This window comes from Ictalurus punctatus, chromosome 26, assembly GCF_001660625.3.
Source record: "Ictalurus punctatus breed USDA103 chromosome 26, Coco_2.0, whole genome shotgun sequence".
Taxonomy (NCBI): Eukaryota; Metazoa; Chordata; class Actinopteri; order Siluriformes; family Ictaluridae; genus Ictalurus; species Ictalurus punctatus.
The window spans coordinates 16,200,915-16,224,621 of record NC_030441.2 but is presented as its reverse complement, the minus strand read 5'-3'; the positions used below and the strand labels follow the sequence as shown (position 1 = coordinate 16,224,621).

The following is a 23,707-nucleotide window of genomic DNA, read 5'->3' as shown; positions in this document are numbered from 1 at the left end:
ACACGAGGCCTTTTTTCGTGGCATGCTTCCATGGATTTATTCGACGCTATCGAAGCTTGAATACAAGATGAGTTTCGGTATGAGGTCGTATTGTAAGAAACAGTCAATTAAGCTAAAACTTCATTTCCATGTGAAGACAGGCGGCCTAAAAAAGGCATTGAAATCGAGCGAACATCATCTAAGGTATTAATATCTCTTTAATAAGCTCTCTGCACACATCCTGAATCGTCGATGAGCTGTCCCTGTGACCACGGTCGGGTAAAATCGGATTCGTCTGTAGACATTAATGCGGAAACCTGAAATAACGTTTGACAACGTGCATAAATGCCTATAAAATCATCCGGTAGGGCTCGAAGTGAAGACTTTCCTGACCAACCATGAAGTAAGATAAAGCACATGAAGAGACTGGACATTGTGCATTAGGAGTTCTTTTTAGATTTGAATGAACCCTACGGGAAATCCATATGAGATCTGCATCCAGGTTTCTCTTGCCCAGGACAAACAAACAAAAATAATAGCAGAGGAAAATTTGCAAGACGTTAACGCAGGGAAGCGTGCTCCACTCCAGATTCCACTTTTACAGAATGTCTAAATATGAAATGCATGAATTAGGCACTCTGTCAAAGTGTCAATTCAACCCCAAAGGCAGATTATACCTGATGCTGGACTTAAATGGATGTTTTATGGAGAATAACGGTTCGCCGAATGCTTCACGTCGACATTTAGGATTAAATTGGTGTTTTGAGAACTGCTTCAAAAGAGTCACAGTAATAGCTTGTGGCAGTTTTGCTGTAATGGTACTTACCCCATTTACTGGGTAGGTCATCCAACCGAGTTCGCCCAATACGGCTGTGGTGTCCAGGAGAACCACTGCAGACAAAAAACACAGCAGTGGGTTGGACAAAGAAAGACAGAAATAGGGGTTACGTATCAAACACAACTAAATCCAGGGCCGCTTATGGACAATGCGGAATAAACACTACACATTTGCTTAGCTTGGATTTCCTTCGATTTTCCTGTCACTGACAAAAAAGTTTGCCCCCCCCCACCCCTCAGAGTGCCTACTAATCGCTACCTGTAGGCTGTTTAGCAGCACAATGTATTCATGTCTGTGAGAACATGTCCCCAAAAACAAGACAATTAGAACTACACAAGACTCTCCTGTTTAAAGTTATCATCAGTAAACCTTGTAGTGCGAGGGAGTAAACGAGAAGCGAGCACGGTGATTAGGCAAAGCCGATGAGAGTGTGAGGAAAAAACTCTCGGAGGACGAGAACAGAAACGATCATAGTGATATTCTGTGGAAATGGAAAAGTCAGGAAATGGAAACGGAAGCTAATATACATCTGACAAAAGCAAACGTACTTATTTGATGTTTGATTTTTTTTCTTCTTCTTCTCTTCTTTCTTATACAACTGCTTCACTACACTTGGTTGCTAAGGCTCCATCTTGGTCACATAACAACTGGTTCTCACATTTATTTGTTACATCCTGGGATGAGGCTGTTATCGCATAATCCAAACTTGCATCTTGTAACTACAAAGCATTCTTTAACATCCATCCATTTTCCATGCCGCTTATCCTACACAGGGTCGCGGGGAAGCCTGGAGCCTATCCCAAGGAACTCGGGGCACCCTGGATGGGGTACCAACCCAGCGCGGGGCACGATCACACGCTACGGACAATCTGGAAATACCAAACAGCCTACAACACGTGTCTTTGGACTGGAAGAGGAAACCCTGAGGAAACCCCCAAAGCACATCCAGGGGATTCAACCCCCCAGCCCCGGAGTTGGTGAATAGCTGAATTATAAGAGAGTTTAAATGGTTAAAACAAACATTACATACACTCGTTCATGGTAGCAGCTGACAAGACGCTCATGTGTCTTGTTGGCACGTGTGGTGACCGCTACCAAGTTCGCACATGTGCATGCACGTTCTGACTGATATGAGATGGGAGTAACCAAAATGTGTACACTCTACTAAAAGATATCCTGTATCGCAGTGAATTCATTCGTTCGTCTTCAGTAAGCTCTTTATCCTGGCCAGGCTTGTGGTGGATCCCGACTCTTGAGGGCTTGACCGGGGATACTGGCTTGCTTTCAGACATTCACACCTAAGGGCAATTTTGTGTAGCCCAGTCCACCTACTGGCATGTGTTTGGGAGGTGGGAGGAAAGCAGAGAACCTGGAGGAAACCCATGGAGACAACATGCAAAACTCCATACAGGCAGTAACCTAAGCTCAGGATCGAAGAGGCTTTGATATTCTTTTCCATTTTTGAGCACTGGAGACAGGTAGGAGCTAAGATCGTAAGAGTAGTGGTTTCGGGGAAACAGTGGACAACTCGTGCCATGAGGACTGGACCAGGGAATTCATTGGAGGCAATGAATTGGATTTGTTCCTTTACCATGTCGCGGCTAATTTGCGCAGACTTGAGACAAATTCATTTCAACAGGCACTCCGTCACCACTCGCACAGAAAAACAAACACAACAGATTCCTGACGCTTTGGCATTTGCTAGCGAGTGATTTATCCAAATGGTCCGTACTCCAAACCCCTCCTTCGCACTTATGTTCTGAAGAAATATGCGTCATACTTAGTGAGCGTGTTGTGTACAAAAACGCACAGGCCACCCTTCAGCAGGTGACAGTTTCCCTAGCTGTTCTCGCCGATTACAGCAGGGGTGAAAACACAGCCATTAGGCCGCCCTCACTGAACTCAAAACGGGCTAATTTGATATGATGAATGTGCAATTTCCCTCTTCTCCAAGCCTACACTTAATTACAGTAGCTATCAATAAAATGTGTCGTCGTCTCCCCGGTGGCTACTAAGCAAGATTTTTTTGTTGCTGTCGTTGCCAGAGTGTCATTCGTTCTCCTACGTTTTTTTTCTTTTTTTCCCCCCGTCTGTCTTTTCGAACTTTTAATGTCTTCCCAGCACAGGAAGGTAAAGAGAGATGTATTTTGGGACATATCAAATCTCCCCTTGCTGAAAGTGTGTGGTGCTAAAAAGCCGTGATGGCACACAGTGTGTTGTGGTGTTATGCAAACAATATGTGTGTTTGTAATACATGAGCTGGTGCGTTAAATGGGCCAGACGGCTACTCTAATAGCGGCGCTGAGTGCAAGGCTTGGCTAAATGCTCTAAACATCTGCAGACAGTCTGAGCACTACTGTACGCCGTAATCAAATCTGCCTGCCGATGCCGGATCGCCGTGACTGGAAGTGATGGATCTGCGTGGCTCAGCACACCCAAACAACGAAAGGTGAATTAGAGCGCCGGGCACTTTGGCTGCCTGGATGAAATCAGATTAGAACCCCGTCTAGACCCCATGACTCAGTCTCGGGTCATAATTATCCCTAGATTTCCACATTGAAGTTTTCTCTGCTGTCCGACGATGAGAGGGAGATTACACTTAGGTTGGGTGATAGATTTAGATTGACTTCATTAAGGAATATTTATGGGCAACTCTCTCAGAACCAGATTAAACTTCGGTTTAAACGCAGCTCTCGATGGAACACCTGCATTCGTCGCCACATTAAGTACGTTTAGTTCTTCTGTTTATTTTTCCACCGGACTATGTTATTTGATCTAAATAAAATAATAAAATAAAGCCTAATAAAATAAAGACGGGGAAATAAATAAAGTCTGGAGTTTTTTCTCTCTGTGTGTGTGTGTGTGTGTGTCAGCTAACCTAAGCATGATTAACAGGTTTCCTTTGAAAGCTGACCTTTTATTAACTCCCATGATCCACCTGAACGCCAGATTTATATTCCCCTATATCGCACTCTCGCAATACATACACACCTTTCCGATTCACTTCGGAGTAGTTACTGAATTATTCATGGTTATTAAATGAGTAATAAAACATCGTGCGGTGTGCTGTTAAAGAAAAGTAATCAATGAAGGGGCGGCGTGACGGCGCCCGATATGTTACTGTTACCGGTAGATTATCTTCCTATAAAAGCATGCCCTTTAGGATATAACGCGGCAATCTGCCGAGGATTCTAGTGTTTTCGTTATTATAGAACGACGCGTACGTTTTATCCGTTTATAGTTATGTTTGACTGTACTATGGTATACCATAAAAAACGAGTCTTTCCTTCACGAGCCTCCGCCTTCAATAAAACAAACAAACAAACAAACAAACAAAAAGCATGTAGTCGTGTTATCGAGAAACTGCAAAGAGCAAAGTCTCTCCTGTTGTAAAAGGAGCCTTATCTCTGCCTGTTACAAAGCACTGACACTGGAGACTCCTTCCAAAAATGCTAACTAAACACCTCCTTACAGAGAACTTCACCTTGTCAAGAATCATACACTTCTTTCCATCCCTGTGTGAGTTGTTATTAAAGTAACATTCATGAATTTTGTCCTGCGATCTTTACGCCAAGATTTTCATGAATGCAAATTTGGTTCAAATCAAAGTTGTGCTAGTTTTTGTTGCGAACTTGAATTTGCTGTGTCTTTTTTCCCCCCTAAAATGTGCGACGCAGCTGTTGCTGTTTTGCCGAAAACTACTCGAAATGGCAAAATTGCAATTGCGCGAAATACTTCTGCACGGCCCTTCACGTGTCGTCGGTAAACGAGACCTTTCGGCTGTACTCATGTTCGACGCGCGTGAATCGAAGACGGCTTCGACCGAACGCGTGCTGTGATGACGTCGCGTGACTCGTCTCGACCCAAAGTGCGGAAAATCTGCTGTCACTTCGACAAATTGCACGTTTTTCCTAACGTTGCGGAGTTTGCTCGATTTTCTATAGCTTCATGGGATGCCATATGGTACGTGCACCTCATAGACTGGCAACCTTAAACGTTACAGATGTCCAGGTCTGAAAGGTCTAGTGATTTAACATGGAGTGAGAGTCATATGAACTGGCATTTGTGTCTGTCTTTGGATATCCCGAGTCCTTAAAGTAGGCCGAGCAGAGTGGGATAGAATAGACCCATGCTATAAAAAAGAGAGAGAGAGAGAGAGAGAGAGAGAGAGAAGACAGACTTGCAGAAAGTGTGAAAATCCTCCTGCTGTCTCAGTTAAATAGAGGCTCCTTCTGAAGTCTTGTAACCTGCTGGGAGGCGTAAGAACCCACTTTAACCTTACGTTTGATGCTGTGCAGTGTGAAGCCTGGATTTTTTGACATAACATGTCATTTTGAGCTCTGTGCTGGATCTAGCTCTAATTTAAGCATGACAGCATTGAGAACAAGACATTTAAAGGTCAAATCCAACAGTTACTCCACAAGATATAAAAGATCTTGATGGTTTTTGTTTTTTTTCTTTTACAACATCCTATCTTGTACTGTACACTATATGGCGAAAACTTTGTGGACAATTAACCATCACATGCATATTCCCCAAGCGGTCACTACCGAGATGGAAACACACAGTTATCTAGAAGGTCTTTGTATGCTGTAGCATTAACATTCCTGGGACCCGAACCTGTTCCGGCACGACGACGACCCTGTGCAAAAACTGAGGTCTATAAAGACAAGGTTGGAATGGAGGAACTCATGTGGAACCCTGACCTCAACCCTACTGAACACCACGCCTTCTTGCTGAACATCACTGACCAACCCCTTTGTGCTCTTGTAGCTGAAGGAGCGCAAATCCCTATAGCCACGCTCCAAAATCCAGTGGGAAGCCTTCCCAGAAGAGTGGAGGCTGTTATGTCAGCAAAGAGGCGACCAACTCCATATTAATCCCCATGGCTTTGTAACGGGGTGTTCAATGGGCAGGCGTCCACATGCTTTTTGCCATATAGTATGCATATAATAAATACGAAATAGCGCACGTCTGACCCTGATCTCGGATACACACTAGTATTAGTATGGTAGTAAAAAGGGTTTCTAAATGCTAATTTTCTCCTCAATACGGTACCCTGCCAAGTCCCACCGCCAGCCAGTTCTCCCAAAGGCTAACATCTTTGTCGTTGCATCAACACACTCGGAGGGAAACTCTACATACATGAGCTCACAGACACCTATGATTGGCTAGTGTTGCTGTGATTGACAGGATAGAGAGGATACGCCATGCTTCCCACCCAGAGCGCACCCCTCCCTAGGCTCTCGGTCACAGATGGCTGTGGTATCACCGGGAGAATCCAAGTTTGAATACCAAACGATGCCCCAGCCAAGGGAGCGAACCTGGCATGACTGCGTTCCCTGCGTGAACACTTTCCTACTGCGCCACTCGGGAGCCTGGATCAGGCTGAACTATTTTGACATTATTTAGTTGAGCAGTAAGTAGTCTGGAACCGTGACTGTGTTTACTTGGCACTGATTTGATTAGAAAAATCTTATTATGCCTTCTTCACTGCATTCACAACAGTATCTGATTTAGAAACATCTTCTTTGCGCAACCTTTAGAGAAGAAATAATCGAGAGGAGAGAAGAAAAAAAAAAAAAAGTGTAAGACCTAACGGATGGAAACACATTTTTAGCGTTGATCATGAGTGAATATATTGCCGTAAATTTTATTGACAGTCCATTTTATTTCGCAATCTAACTTGCCTAGATCACCGAGACGTGTTTTTCTGTTTCAAGGACTGCGCACGAACGTCTAGATTTTATATAGACAATGCACTTCCAAGAAATAATGTCTCCAGGCTCAGCAGGAAAGCACAGCGAGCGTGCGCCGATCCTCGTGCTCCAATTTTTAAATCAATCCTCCCACTCAGAGTCATTTTACTGCGGCTATTCTCAAGGTGTCAACATCTGGGCAGATGTCAACAGGGACATTCCAACCCTACTGTACGTCTGCTCACGTTCATGACACCAGATATCCGAAATGAAATCGCAGGTTTCCAAATAAAGCAACTCTAACACCAGAGGATATTTTATGGAAAGACGAGGTGTCACCTCAGTCCTTTTCAGCCTCTGTTTAAAAAAAAAAAAAAAAAAAATTGGAGCAAATACCATCACAGCACATACCTGCCATTAGCATAACAAAATATCGAACGTTCTCACTGTGCTTAAACGGACTTTACGAACATCTTACTACGCCTACCTCTTCCCTCCAGTTTATAAATTACGAGGCTAATCACTAGTCAATAATCTACATTTGCTCTTAGCACCTCTTCCCAGGCTTTCAGACCGAACTAGACTTGAACTTAAGTAAGTCATGTTGCCAACAAACCAGAAAAGACTGTGCAAAGTCTCTTCAACATGCTGACACTGGAGACTCTTTCCAAAAACATTAAACAAACATCTCATGCCTTCATAAAACTTCACCCTAACAGCAATCTGTTCTCAGTTTGTTTTTGTTTTTTTTTAAATAACAATACCCTTTTTAAATCAGTTTATTAGTGGGCTTAGATTATATGGCTGATTAATAACTATACTAATCAACATCTTCTGACCAATAGGATTTGAGAACTGAGCGGCGCGGTGGTAAAAGGTTATATATAACGATTTCACCTCTATACGTTTACCGTGAAGAATATTATGTACACGTATTTATTTCAGGGGGGATTGGGGGGGGGGGGGCGGTTGGTTAGATAAACTAAAACATTTAGCAAATGTAAAACATCTTTGTTGACGCAGATCAATATTTGGCATGCTGTTACTGAAATTACAGTGTGTATCCGCGTATAAATTCTAGCTATAAATATTTATGCAGTCAACTGCTGGAGGTAAACATTATTGTAATATCAGCAGAATCAAAAACATCACCCTGGGAGCTTGATTTCATTTTTTTTTTTTTTTTTTAATCTTTTTACCATTCCATACCTGTTATTATATTTGGGCTAAACCTGCAGACAGTGGATTCGACCATACAGTAATATACAGAAATCTTAATAGCATACATATCCCAAGCGCTAATGCATTATAGAGTGCTGTTCACGCAACAAGGTTAATACTAATGCTATACTGCTAGTCAGACATTTTTGTGTGTGTGTGTGTGTGTGTGTTGGTACTGTAGAGGTCGTATGATATATGTTAGCTGCAATTATAGCACTGCAGTGTCCCACTGTCCTTACTTTCTCGCTCTGGTCCTGGCGACAAGTGCATTCTGGGATATACACTCTGCTGGCCCGCTTATTAAACCCAACTTTTCCAGTCATCATTCCGTTTTATCGCTTCGATGATTACAATATCGATCCTCAGTCAGAAATACTGTGACACATCCCATAATGCCATGATACAATGCACTGTGCAAGACTTGAATCTAAGTGAAACCACAAGTCTGGCAGAACAATTCCTTTCAGAATCAGGAACATCTAGCGAGCAAATAAAAGTTTAGGGCATAACTGTCACGCTATAAGTAACAGAGAATCACCGTCACTGACAACTTCCAAAATATATAACGGCTTACATGTTATATCATATGTTGTTAGTACCGAATAGTTAAAAGCTTATTTATTCCCATCACTTTGAACTTGTTTGATGTTTTTTTTTTTTTTTTTTTTTAGACATGAACCCACTTCACTGTACAAAAGCCCACGCACGGCACTATGTACATAACTCATACCTAATCGCTGTTGATGTTCAAACACCGGTTGAAATGAGAGAAAATAATGACAATAAATAGAATTTATATACATTTATATATATGTGTGTGTATGTATATATATATATATATATATATATATATTATATATCCGTGGTACTTCCAACAGATTCCATTAGATCCATTATCCTGCTCTGAGATATGAAATTACGCAGCACTCGATGTGGCGTTACGATATATTACACTGCACTGTTCACACCTCTCGTTCAGGAATCCTCTTTATACAGCAGCATTACAAAACTGACATTTAACCATGCAAACAGAGCAAATTCTTTTCATTCTGGAGTCTGTGTGATAAGCATGTAATCACTGACACCTTTGTGAGTGTGTGTGTGCGTGTGTGTGTGTGTGTGTGTGTGTGTGCGAGAGAGAGAGAGAGTGTTCGTATTTGCTCCGTTATGAAAAGACGAAGAAGAAAGATGAATCTCGATTGTGTGTTCTCTGAGACGCTATGTGTGTACACGCACATGTCAGAATTTGCCATGTTGTTGTTATGAGCTGAAAGAGGAAGCGGATGGGGTGCGAGGAAAAACGACCTAGTGCGGTAATGCGCGGCGCTCTCTTTGCCAAAATGTCACAGATATCCCCTTGGGGATCAATAAAGTACATCCGTCCATCCCGCACTCTACATCTATATAAAAATAAATAAATAAATAAATAAATAAAACGGATTGTTTTGTTTAGTTCTAGTCAGCGATGCCATTGTTCTGTGCGTTTGATAGGCATCATGTGTGATAACGTTAGGAACGTACTGTACTATGTACTGTAACGTGTTTAAAACTGCGGTAGATGAGACAGCCGAAGGGTTTTCGGTGCGGTTGCGTCCGTTGCGCAGGTTGACCGTGACCAGGTAGAGGGTGACTGCTTTTGGAGATCGTTTTTAGAAAACGTCAACGGTCGAATAAATCATCCAATCATACTCGATGATTAACAGTCAAACTGTAACACTGTAATAACACTATTGGACAGTTTCTGCACTCAGTGGTCACAGCCTGGCTCTATGTAGCATAAGGTAGCATTGACATTTATTAATAATACATTTATGAAAGTACACATTACGCTTCATAACATGTAGTCCTACATTTTGACTAATGCTGTATTCAGCCGGTTATTTCAGGTTAGACAGCTAACACTAGTTAGACCTAGCGAATATAAAAAGTTTTAGGGAGCTAAAATATACAACATTGACCGATATATTACTAATGCATTGTCAAGAATTAAGCAGATTAAGGAGTTTAGTAAAAGATGGCCGCCAGTTTCCATTGCAAAGGTCTAGACTGTCTAGACCTGTGCATGACATGCCTACTGTCTGTCTGGCATTGCACCTGACTCCCATCTTTCATCTTGTATGAGATGGCTCCACGTCGCCATTTTGGACCAGTTTACTGTATTTAGGGTCCCTAGTTACCAGACAATCCCCTGCAGACACCACGCCCCAGACCTGGCTCAAGCGGTCAGTCCTGGTTACCCTAATCCATGTCCTTTCAAGGGGAGTCTTGGGGATCGCTCTTTGTCTGACATCTCCCCAAACATCTGTTCACCAAGGGTTGGCATACTGAGAGCATGACTCTCCAGTTTACATAGCCCTGAGGTTCACTGAAGTCCATGACATGGTCTAAATTCACAAAGGGGAGTAACAGATGGTCATTTTCTCAAATTAAACAGCTTAAATGATAACAATCCAGGGATTAACTAAAGGTGTCACGTTCTCATCAAGAGACTATCCGAGCCATCCAAGAGCACATAATCCAAGAATAGTGCCCCTCTAGCATGCGCCTGCGTTGCACTGCATTCGTTTACACTATTCTCACAGAACGTTTAAAAGGATATTGTTGGTGAAGTCCATGTGAGTTCTCGCAATGCTGAGAACTCTGTGAGATCTTAATATCAGTTTCGTTTCTTCATCAGATCATTTGGTAACAGTCGAATAACAATTTATGCTTATTTACATGACTGTGAGGCATCGTATATGGGCGGAAAATAATAATAATAATAATATTAATAATAACGTTGAAACGCAATGATAATACCCGCTAGAGAGTTCTCACCGTTCTGATTAGCCTTCACAGAAGGGCATAGCTATGATCACATCCGAAAGAGAAGAATGGCTCTTTTGTTGAACAGTCGATGCAAATTGATCCAATAATGTCAGAGCTTCGTGCATTAGTAATTTTTCTCTGTGAAGTCAGTTTCAGGGAGACGCAAGAATGAGCAGCACTCAGGGTTAACGCTGAGATCACAGCACAAGGGATGCTCAGAAATGTCAAGGTGCGATCTCCAAATTGATTCCCGTTACAAAAGGGAGACGATGCAGACCGAAGTGTGAGCTCAAGTGAGAAAGAGGTTGGGGGTAATTTATTGCTATGCTGGATGATCCAAAAAAAAAAAAAAAAAAAATGGGCTAATGTTTTCTGGTAATCTTGATCAAAAACCCAAGCATAAAAAAAAATAGATCTTAAAAAAAAAAAAAAAAAAAACTATGCAATGCTAAAACCTGGTACAAAAATAAATAAATAAATAAATAAATCTAACACACAATGGTTTGAAGAGCATTTTTGGTTGAAGTTATTACTGGTAAACCACTATGGTGACCTTGGATTAACACACAACCACACACACAAACACACACAAAGCAGCTGGCAGTACAAAGCGCTACAAAACCTCTAACTCTCACTTTGAAGAGCTATTGAAGTGTTGGAGGTATAAAGTGGAAGCCCCAGAGATTCGACTCCTGTGTGTGTTGCTGAAATCAATATGAGTGCTTTATGCAGCAATGATAGGAGCCACAAACAGAGTGCTAAGCTTTAACTGCTCTCCACTAAAGGCCAATGCCATTGTTTATGGCGCTCTTTACTGAAAGTTATGTGGCTACACAACAGCAAAAGAATTAAGTGGGTTGCTAGGGGCATGAGGCGAGCGTATGAAGGATGGAGACGAAGTGTATATCATCATGACAAATTAGTCGGCGGAATACACGAGGACGAAGAGACCCGACTGTTTCGTACGGCCTTATCTCAAACCTTCCTGACAAATGCAGACGTGTGCAGCCGACTGGCAGCTGTAGGAGTGATGGAGAATATATAGTGCGTCGCGTTAGCTCCTACCCGGGTAATCACCTCGGTCCACTGAGAGCTGCAGTTTCTACAGGTATTCCTTTCAGCCCTGAACAATAACAGCTGAATTCACTAATGAGCTCAAACCCTTAACCCTTAACCCCATACATCACAACACTTATACTAGCGATGTATATTTTGTTCATGTTAAACGGCTCGGGTTCTTTGGAAAAATAAACAATAAAAGAGTACTCGAGTACTTCATTCTATTACAGCTCCATGTGGTTCCATGTGGTACTTGTGGCCTTGACAAAACCCAATAAAAGCGGTGTTGTCTTCTCAAGTGCTGCACTTCTAACTGTGGTAAAACATGTTATTCAAGTTTGCCTTTTTTATTTAACGTTTAACGCTCGAGTGCTTTAAAGCTTGTTGTAGGCGTAGGAGTAGGACTGAACCAGTGTGATATGCTGTAGCGATATCAGATCGGATTTGACATTTTCCAATCCTAGCCACTGACATACTTTATGTAGTGAAGAAATGTGATCCTGACTGATAATATCCTGATAATATTATAGTATAACAATATCCGGTCCTACAGGTATTCACTAACCAGACACAAACTTTCTTAAGGCACGCTGCTATGTCATACGCAACGTTTCACCTAACTTTAAACACAATGTCGTAAACTCAATTGGGCTGCTGTCTGGACATCCATATGAGAGTAGAACTAGATATCAGCGTTGGGTTTTAAACGGGAATTATGGGATGACTTTGTATCACATGTTGCTCCATTTGAACAGTGTCTTTGCATCGGTCAGTGCGTTTACACGGACGACAATAATCCGATATTAACCCGATTAAGACGATACTCTGATTGGGAAACTAGCATGTAAACAGCGATTTTAATTACCTTAATCCGATTAAAGTCATACTCGAAGTAAACACGAACGGAATTAAGACGTGTGGAGTATTCCTGTTTTAGTCGCATTATCGACGTGCGTTACAGACACGTACACACCTTAATCACACTATTAACGTCGTTCACCGCATTTTTAAACAGGACACGTACACGCACGGCAGCGCTCAACCTTTTACGGCAAACAAGAGAGCACGGCTGTGTCCGAAACCACATACTTACCTGCTACATAGTAGGTGAGATATTACTATATAGTAGAGGTAAGTACGCGGTTTGGGACGCAGCCCACGGCTTCAAGCAGTCGTCTATTTGCACGTACAGCACGACAAATAATTAACCGCGCTTGAAGCTTCCGTACAAATTTAAAATAAAAACACTCGAAACTGTATACGGTACCATAACGAAGACCAACTGTATGACGAGACGTGAAATTCCGGAGGGACGTCGGTGACGTAATGACGTGTGCCGTTAATTGAACTATGTTCTATAACATGTAAAACCTGAACATGAAAGGAGTATTCTAAAAGCGACACGTGTAAACACCTTAATCAGAATATTGTCTTATTCAGGATAAGGTCCATAATTAGATTGCTGCTGTCCATGTACACGTAGTCATTGTACGTTTTGGGGTTCCTGATTAGCTAGCTTATGGTAAGGATTTGGCCAAGAATAAACTGTTCAAGTGTTTCAGTTTCTGACTTGTTCAGTCTCAGAAGACCACACGCTCCTGTTACCAATGCCACTGAGACTAATCACAACATTTTAAATGAAATATTAAAATGCTGTGGATAGCTCATGTTTCCTGAGTCGTGTGGGTTTTCTCCTGGTTCTCCGGTTTCCTCCCACCTCACAAAAACAAGCTGGTAGGCGTACATAGTCATAAATGTGTTTGTGGCATCTAATCCAAGGTGTATTCTGAATCCGTGACCGGTGTTCCTGAGGCTCACTACGATCCTGACAAGGATAAAGCGGTTACTGAAGATTAACGAAGGAATGAATGAAAATACGGATGAATTAATTATTATGTTTTGTTCTTGGGTATTAAAATTCAGTTGGGTTGATGTTAAGGACACAAATCATTTTCGGACATATATACACTCTCCTAGGCTTATAGTCTAGCTCTTTTAACACTAGTCACGGTATTCTCCATCCGTGCATATAGTGAAGAGAGTTACAAATTAATAAGAGCTATTTTGGAGCTTATGGAGCCTCTTTGTCCGTCTGTAACAGCCGTCTTGTTCTCTCCGTTCTCTCTGCCTCTGACTTTGTGATTCCTGTTTCTCTATATTTCCGTCCCTCTTTCTTTCTCTACGCTTTTTTTCCTTGCCCCTTGCGTCTCTTTTCTTCCATCACTCCATCCATCTCCCTGACTCGGTCTCTCTTTCCTTCCCTCTATCTTTACATTCCTATAAATCCTCTTGCGCTCTCTGCCTCTCGCTCTCATCATCCTCCCACGGCTGGACTGATACAGGCCCAGCCAGCATCATTTATGCACTCTTACTGGTGCCATGCTGTCTCAAAGTGGATTAGCCGGGCTTTCATCCACTCTCCGTACTGCTGGTGACAAGCGGTTGTGTGGAGCCCCAGTTAATGTGTGAGGAACAGGATTGAAATGACCATGGTCGAGAGTGCTACACCACTCACAAGAAGACCCTACAGTGCGTGGGATTGATTAGAAGGAGGGTAGGAGTCGTTCACCCTATTAAGCCTTTCTGAAATATATTTTTTGTATATATATATATTTTTTATTTTTCATATAGTGTCTGAGGCTAGGATTTGGATAAAAGAGGCATGATCCTAGATTAGTCCAAAAGCATAGCTGCTCAGATTGAATGTGAGGGTGGGGTGAAATAGCTAAAGAGGTACAATTTTCAGGAATCCTGCATAGGATTCGGATTCAAGAACAAGAGAAAAGACGTGGTACAAAGTAAGAGCTGTTTAACATTCACTCAGCTACTTGTTGGTTCCTCTCAGTAGTGGAATTGATCGGTGCTATGAAAAGCATTGACAGGGCTCCACTGCGGTGCAACAGAAAAGCATTCAAACTTTCACTGGGCGATCAGTAGTTTGAATCCTGACGATGGATGCCCCAGCGAGCTGTAGGACCTCAGCAAGATCACAAGATTATAAGCATAAGATCACCTATCACATGAGCCTTAAATCATGAGCCCCTGTGTGCAGACTTTGGGGCACCAGGCCAATTACCGCTCATGGCTGATTGCTGAGTTCTCACTATCCTGTGAACAATGGAGGATCCCTCACAGATTAGCAAACGTCTCTTAAAACGCATTGATCTAGGCCACTGGCCAAGACGTGGTGGCTGGCCTACAAGGTGAAAGCCCTGTCCCTCAGCCGATCACTTTGGGAAAAGGGGGGTGACTCACCCAAACAGGCCCCAAGGACAATCAACACAGGCGAGGCCGTTTTGTTCTCTTACCCAGTTCATGGTCTTTATCACACCAACTGCATCAGGACACATCATATATTCTAAAAGACATATGGCTGCAAGAATAATACAATAAAACTGAAGTTGCCTATTTTCGTCTATGTGTTTCCCTGTAATTATCATGCTTGCAAGCACAAAGTTGCATTTAAACATTTGATTGTTAACATGCATGAGTATCTTTAATTATGGATATATGTGTGTGATTAATTATTACTACTGCGTTAACAGCCAACATGTGTCTTATTTGGTATGCGTATGTTCCTTGAGTGATTTGCTAAAACATGAGAGTAAGGAAAATCGGGTAGAACGTTGTTAGGTATAGGTACCAAAACACTCTATAAAGAAAGAAAAGAGAAGGCATGAAATGTGGTCCACAAAGACCATGGACTGAGTAAAATCATGGGCGGAGATGCTTCATGCTGATTGGAGCAACACCTTTTGGGTTCGCCCAACTCGGAAGACTTAAAACCCTTGGACACCATGGAAACGATGAGTTCTCTTAAAGCAACACTTTCAAAAGGTACTCCCTAATCAACATCTTCAGGGAGTCCTCATCAACTAACAAGAGCTGCAAGAGTCTTCTTCAAACCCACATCTTAAGGCGTTCTCTTCAACCAGTATAATTTTCAATTATTACCATACGCAAAGTATGTATTAAATGACACACATTTATTCAGGCAAAATACAGAACCACTCGTTAAGGAGAGTCCTTACTCCTCCCTCAGCGCGTGGCTCACAGTTAGTATCGGCTCGGCTCGGCTCGCTCAGAACCTCAACCGATCGTGTTACTAAAAAAAGTACCAGGTACCAGGTACTCTCCACAGTGGAAAGCCCCCAAAAAAGCGAGCAGAGTCGAGCCGAGCCGGGCCGTACCCTGCAGTGGAAAAGTACAACAAGAGGGCTCTGCAATCAATGCCTGCACGAACTGGTTCTGGCAAAGCTTAGTAACTCCAGTCGTGAACGAACCAGAAGAACCGCCGAACAAGCCTACGACACTCCACTCCATTCACCAATCCGACTGGTCCACCTAGACACCGCTCAAAAGCAACCAGACCTCTGACGAATCCCCACCAACCAGAAACGCAAATAAGCACCTCCAGGTCTCAGTCGAAGCTGGTGTATTTAATAGAGCCCTTCTAATACGGAGCGAAAATTAAATGAATTGTCGATGGTTTGTTCGGGTCGAGGTCTAAGAACAGCGTACAGTGTTAAAACTAGGGAGCCATTCGTTCTCCGTCGAAGCTATTTTCACCCGCTTTGTTTGTTTGTGTGTGTGTCTATAGGTTAGATTAGTTTCTGTGTATTGGAGTAGTTTAATAAAGTCTCGTCTGATTTCAATAGCAAGTGTCTCTTGTCTACGTTTATGATTTATTGTCTCACTTTGTCCGATCTTGTTACTGTGCTCATCGTTTACGTTTAACATCAGGATATTATTACTGGTGGCCACAGGATTAATAAGACTAGCCCGACTTAATAAGAGACATTAAGTTCAATTTATCGGTGGACGAATAGTTGATCAGCTGTTGAAATATTAAGTTTGCACAAGTTCTGAGCTCAATCTATCAAAAGGAAAAGCTCATTTTTCCCTACACGTCCATGTCCGAGAGCTCAAGAAAGCAACATTTCAAGAAAGTTGTGCTGTCTGGGGGGGAGACATGGCATTACTCCATTGCCAATCACAGTGACACTAGCTAATTGCGCATGACTTAGCGCTTTCTTCCGAGTGTATACAGCTGAAAGGATGTAACTGGCTTGCTTCACGTGTCTCCAAGGAAACGTTTGTTAGCCGACGTGATATTTTAATGTACACATTAAAATAATGCACCTAATATTTGAATAGTTGTATTATGTTTATAAAATGCATCTTTACAGAAGGTTGAGTGGAATTTATTTCATAGTCCTGGCTGTAAAAAAAAAGAAAGAAAAAAAGAAAAAAGTTTCAGCCCCCCCTGGTTCACAAGACTAAAGCCACTAAAACTAATATTATAATAGTATAAATGCTGTTGACTGCTCAATTACTATCTACATGCCTTTCGTTTAAAGATGCATTGATTAACCCAGTCAGAGGCTGAAGGGCAAAACCTGACTGCTGTGGAAAATGCACATGCTTTCAATCAATCAATCCCATTCTTAACAATTTTCTCTACGCTGCCTGCCTCCTATCACTACGACCAGCTCTTTAACCCCTCAGTCTTTTAAAAAGTATATCTGGCATGACTATAATGCAAGCTCAGTCTTTTTTTATAAACCTTAACAATGCAATCGCAACCTAGCTATTCAGGAGACGGCATTTATTTATTTATTTATTTTATCACAAGATACGCAGCAACGACTTTTTTGTTGTTGTTGTTGTTGTTGAATGTGACCCCACTGCAGCTAATGGCAGTGGAAATGATGTTTCACGGCTGCTGCATCATAACAAAGTTTTGTTTCTGTGTTGTAACATGAGTATGTTTGCTTCCCGTCCCTGCTGGAGCCAATTATAATCGACGCCATGCTGTGCTGGACAAGAGCCTGTAAGAGTGTAGTTGTGGGTCAGAAGAATGTCTTCAATGACCCTATGTTAAGAATAACCATTTTTATTGCTTCTTCAGTCAGTCTATTTGCATATAAACCTCCTCAACGCCATTCTTTAGAGCAATTAGATACTCAAAAGAAAAAAAGTCTGTTTTTGAGACCGTGTTCTGAAAGATGGATGAAGAATGGCTTATAAATAAATAAATAAAAAAACAATTGGCTATTGTGTTGTATTGCAGGACTGAGCTGGTTTTAATCGTCTCTGTCTGTAGTACATCCTACACAAATGCTGTTCCGCTCACTGTCTCTCTCTCTCTCTCCACATCACAAAGACACACACACATACATAAGACTGGCCTGAACTGATGTGTGGTGCTCCCCTGCTCTCGCGGTTTTATCTACTGTAGGTGTTAATTTAATGGTAGTCGGAATGAGTCAGCCTTAAATTGGTTGCATGTAGCTTTTACACGTGGGAAGGATTTTCAATTCATTTTTTTCCCCCCCAGCGTGTTTTCTGTGAAATGAAAGTAATGACCTTGAAATATTTATTTTTTAAAACCCTGATGAATCCATGGCACGCATTATCATATCCCGTCGCTACAGATAACAGCTGATCAATATGTTCACGACGAACTGGAGGACACGACGGCAAACGTAGCGTCTGTCTGCGGTTTGAGAAGGAAATCTATAGGCAGCCATAAGAGAGGAAATCAGATACTCTTAAAGCCCATACTCTCCACGTAGACTGTACGAGTGGTTATTACGTGCAAATGCAATATACATACGTTCTTTAGGGGTCCTGCGTTATTACAATGCATATTGAAATCAGAATTCTCTGCAAGTTTGCAAATTATACAAAGCGTCGCATGCGTGACGACGACGTCGTTTAAATGGAGTCCGATGCGGTTACACGTGTTCGTAGCATGAAATACGTTCATGGATTTTATTTGGAAAGTCCAGTCCAATATCGATCACCGATTTCAGACTAGTATAAGCTCTGACACTGATTTAAGTACATCCTTGTTAGTATATACTTTGGTGAATCCCTTTCTACTTGATATTTCGTTTTTGGTATGACGTATATCACCTTCTTCGATTTGGACGATACATGTCACGACGGCTATCGTGTGTTAAATATTCAACACATGTGGAAAAAACGTCTAACCATGACTGGCAAGTTACAGCATGGGCTTCCTCGGCTTCCTCTGGCTCTCACGACCGACACGCTCAGAAATAAAGGTACCTACCTTTTCACTGTACTTTTTTCTTTAATTTTCACATTGTTGCTCTGGTGGTCCCATCAAGGGTACATCTTTTGTACCTTCATCTTGTATCTCATAACCCTGGAAGGCGCATGTGATGCTTTAAGGCTACCCAAGTGGTCTTTAGTGTATATTATATATTTTTTTCCCAGTATTTATTATTTACAACATACGGTCTAGGAACTTTCTCAGATTTCGCTCAACATGTTCCCTGACTCCATGTATATTCATGTTTCCAGCTGAACCATACATACCTAGGATGGTACCACCAGCTAAGCAACAAGGAAAAGTACAGTTTGGCTGACACACACACACACACACACACACTTTCTTTATTACACCTACGGGCTGAACTGGAACAAGCCTCCCATATCTGTTTCATCCAAAACAGTTTGACGTTATGAGGCGAAAATTCCCTGTGGATTTACACAGAATAAACATGATTCATGATGAAAATATTATTCCAGCGTCTAGCATTCGGTTTGAAAGCATTACATAATCATAAATAACATATATATTATATTATATTATATTATATGAGATATACAGTGCAGAAATGCATGAATAGGCTTATATGATACACAACCATCATCACTCATCTAGAAGGTAACGCACCTTGATTGGGAAGCTCGGGGTCCGTTAACGTTACTCCCATTAACGCGAAACTGAGGCAAATTCTTAGTTGAAAAGTCATTTTTTTAAGTATCCACGACAGCCAGGGTCCTCTGTGAAAAGAAACAGATTACCAAATCGTGTTTATAAATTCCTTAAACTACTTTAAATCGTTTGAAATCGCCGTTGGAACCACGGCTCAACGACCAATCCATTATATCTCGGTAAATGGAAGATAAAAAGGGAAGAAGAAGGAGAAGAAAAAAAAAACTTGTCCTGTAGGTATTTTATCCCATGAAAGAGAGTCTTCTTTCTTCTCTCTTCCTCCTTGCTCTTCGGATAAATGTGTGTATATTAAAACGACGGTCCTCAGGAGATCACCACAGCCTCGTTCTCTGTGTGTTCCTGTCAGTTTGTTGTGTTTTGTTGTTTTAGCCTCACGCGCACGTCTTTCGCTCGTCTTGAGTGTGCGCGAGGCGAGAGGCGCGAGGGTGCGCGAGGCGAGAGGCGCGAGGCTTGTACTCTTTCTCTTTGGCGCCAAACTCTCTGCACGGCGGACCCGCACGAGCTCGGAGCGAGACGTCGACTGACTGACCTGTGATACTCGTTGAGTCTTCAGTTTGGAGGAAAGAAGAAGATGAAGGAAAAACACACTATTTTCAGCTCTTTTTTTTTTTTACGTCTTCTTCTTCTTTTCTCCTCTCACCGCGGATTAAAAAAAAAAAACACCCCCCGAAAACGCGCTGGCACTAGAGGGTGTCCGCGCGCTCACGCGAGTAAGCTGAGGCGCGCGGGCAAAGCGAGAGAGCGAGCTTCTCTCCACGGAGCTTAAGGCAGGTTTTGCTAATGCGGAAAACACTGTCCCCTCAGGTGTGGTGCCTTCTCTTCAGCTGATTTTCTAGTCAATAAAAAAAAAGGCGGGGGGACTTGAAGTGAAACAAGCACAGCACGCTGTTCTGACTGAGAAGAAGTGAATACATACTGAGAATGAATCGTGTTTTATAGGAAGTGGTTGATTGGTGGATGGCAGGTCATCGTCGTCGTCCCCCACCTCCCACCCCCATTCATTTCCCCATACACCACCTTCACCTCTCTTCAATTCATTTTTTGTTTGTGCAATACCCCAATGATATTTGGGTTTGAGAGCAAAAGATGTATATGAGAGAGTTTTGGATTTCATCTTTCATTTCCTGGTATTTTACATCTGTCTTATACAACATAAAACACAGAATTTTTGTATCAGACCATCCCATTTTTAGGCGAGCAAAAGTCCAGGAACAGATCAGCCTTGAAGTAAATAACACTTAGATTTGGTTGCACATCCATCGTTTGCAATAACCGCATCAAGCCTGCGACTCACTGACGTCACATCACCAGCATTTTCTTTTGTGTTGCTTTTACCACATCCTCTTTCAGTTGCAGTGTGTTTCGGGGAGTATCTCCCTTCAGTCTCCTCTTCAGGAGGTGAAACGCTGCTCCATTGGTTTAAGGTCTGGTGATTGACTTGGCCAGTCTAAAACCTTCCACTTTTTCCACCCGATGAAGTCCTTTGTTGAGTCAGCAGTGTGATTTGTTCAGAAGTTCCTTCTGACTAATTTGGATGCATTTCTCTGTAAATTGTCAGACAGAATGTTCCTGTAGACTTCTGAATTCATTCTGCTGCAAGCATCATGAGTTACATCATCAATAAAGATTAGTGAGGCTGTTCCACAAGCCTAAACCATGACACTACCTTCATCATGTTACACAGATGAGCTTGTAGCCTATGTTTTGGATCACGAGCAGATCCTTTCTTCCTCCATACTTTGGTCTTTCCATCACGTTGGTAGAGGTTAATCTTGGTTCCAGAACTTTTGTGGCTCATCTCTGTATTTCTTTGCAAATTCCAATCTGGCGTTCCGATTTTACGGCTGATGAGTGTTTTTCATCTTGTGGTATGGCCTCAATATTTCTGCTCTCAAAGTCTTCATCGAACGGTGGATTGTGAGACGTTCACCCCTACCCTGTGGAGCTTGCTGGTGATGTCACCGACTGTTGTTCTTGAGTTGTTCTTCACAGCTTTCACAACGTTTCTGTCATCAACTGCTGTTGTTTTCCATGGCCGACCCATTCGGCGTCTGTTGCTCAGTACACCAGTGGTTTCTTTCTTTTTCAGGACATTTAAAATTGTTGTGTTGGCTATGCCCAACTTTTCTGCAGTGCCTCTGTTCTCAGCTGCAAAAAGACGTCTCTCTGATCTTCATGTTGGTTTATCATTTTTAACAATAAATGCAGACTTCGGGTGACACTGAAGGCTGAATCCAAGAGTAGACGTTCAGAGCTATTTATTGTTTAAACAATCAATCTAACGGGACACACCTGGTTAACAAGAAACACCTGTGAGTCGAATGTTCCGATACTTTTGCTTGCCTACAAATTGTGCAGTCTGATACAAAATGTGCTATGTTCTATGTACATTTTCATAACTCCAGTCATCTTTCACCAGTTCAAGCATGTCATAGCATTTTGTTTACTTACCTCTTAAGCGATATTACATAATAACAAGTCTCCAAAGAGTACTGAATATGATTTCAATAATAAAAAAAAAATGTTAATTTTGCAGATTGCTATGGTATAATTTGTAGTATCAAATTGCACCCTGGTTACAGTGTATAATTTTGAAAGGTAAAATAGTGATGAGGTGTTTGTGTGAATGTGAGGGTATTTTGTTTGTGCACATGATAGGTAATGCTAGTCAGTGTGAGAAAGTTTTGTGTGAATGTGAAAGGTAAAGTCTGGCACACATCCTGTTTGTCCTTTCAATCTGTTAAATGCTTAAGGCTTCATCTGTTCAGGCTGTGAAGATTTATATGCAGGACTATGAGTTAATTCCATAATTTGCCTTGCATCAGTTTGTCATTAACTCTATTTCAAACATCTGTTCATTTGCTTTTCTACTGCTATCACCAGTTTGTAAGAAACAAACACTAACCTCATTGGTGTACAGTCATACTTGGCAAATGCACATACCTGACTGTCCTTGAGAAAGCCCATAGTACATAAAGCTTCCCTAAATGCCATCTAATGATCTCCAGGTATGAAAATACCACTACCCACACAAACAAGTCAACACACCTTCACACTTAAGCTAGTGCATGCAGGACAGCATATTTATATGCAGATGTTTGAAAGGTCATTTGATGCTATCATGCATGCCAGATCTGCCGCATGTAATTTATCGATTGACTGAAAGCCCAGAGTTTTGAAGGAAAGCAAGTCTTTAATGCAGAGGCCCGCTTCCAGCCGGTGCCGTTTCTTGAATCGGGTTATGCTGGCTAAGCAGCTGTAATGCGTCTGCATTAGAGTACATTGGATATGCAGGGAAGTAAACTGACATAGCAAGGGAGAATCAGAAATATTCTGCATATATCTTTCCTATTCGTCGTCATCTCATCTGTTTGCAAATTTCATGTGTATAGCACCAGCAACTGGTCTGTGTACCTCATACCTCATTTTTGTGTATGCGTCATCATTAAAAAGTGCTGATTTTCATTGGGTACTTTCATTATTGAATCCCCCACCCCCCCTACCCCCCTCATAGTTTCATGGAACTCATTTGGCCTGTGAACAGGTCTATAGGTTTGGAAATGTTACCTCCCTAAATCACGTAGCCAGAGCAAAACCATACACTTACCAACAACCCCCAGGCTGTGGTTCACTCTGTCCTTTCATCAACACACTTAGTCTTTTGGCTCCTTCACCAACTTTGGGATTCGATTGTGCCTGGATCAGCACTCCAGGATACTTAACCGCCAAGTTCCAATTCTGTAAAGCATTTGAAAGATTGCAGACAAAGGATGAGTTCCAGCCATCCATTAAGTAAGGAGTAAAACATGACTGTTTATAGCTGCTTTGACATAATCGATAACAGGAACTCATTTGTTTCATAGACTTTCCACAACATTAAACGTAACTATAAATGAATTAAAATGTGTGCTGTTCTTTAATAAATAAAAATATTTTATTCCTTTTGTACCACAGCGGTTTGCCATGCTATTAATGTTTTATTTACTAATGTACCATGCATTTTTTTTTTTTTTTTTTGCCACGTAAGGAATAACTTCACAATGTCATTGTTCTTTAATAAATGAAATGGGCAAATTGCTGTGGGATAAGAGGAATAAAATGCACCATCCCGTTGTTGATTATTTTCCATAACAGTACACCACATCGTTTTTATTCTAACCTTAATTCCACAGGATATGAATTGCTTTAGTCCACCTTGGCAGTGTGTTATTTATGCACAGTAAAAACAAGTGATATTAAGATTCAGTGATAAACTGCCTCCAGTGTACACGGTGTAGTGACAGTCTATGACATATACAGCAGGTGTTCATTTAATGCTTCTGATTTCAC

At 41.7% G+C, this 23,707-nt stretch overlaps 1 protein-coding gene across 1 annotated transcript in view; it reads right to left on the bottom strand.

Annotated features, from left to right (window-relative positions):
• epha6 (eph receptor A6) overlaps positions 1-20,316 on the bottom strand; it is a 163,306-nt gene extending 142,990 nt beyond the window's left edge. The window contains exons 1-2 of the mRNA XM_017456830.3: positions 19,316-20,316; positions 806-870 (exon numbers count right to left, since the gene is read on the bottom strand). Coding sequence (XP_017312319.1) covers positions 806-870; positions 19,316-19,394 — 144 coding nt within the window. The 5' untranslated portion in view covers positions 19,395-20,316. The remainder of the gene's footprint in view (positions 1-805; positions 871-19,315) is intronic.
• Between the last annotated feature and the right edge of the window lie 3,391 nt (positions 20,317-23,707).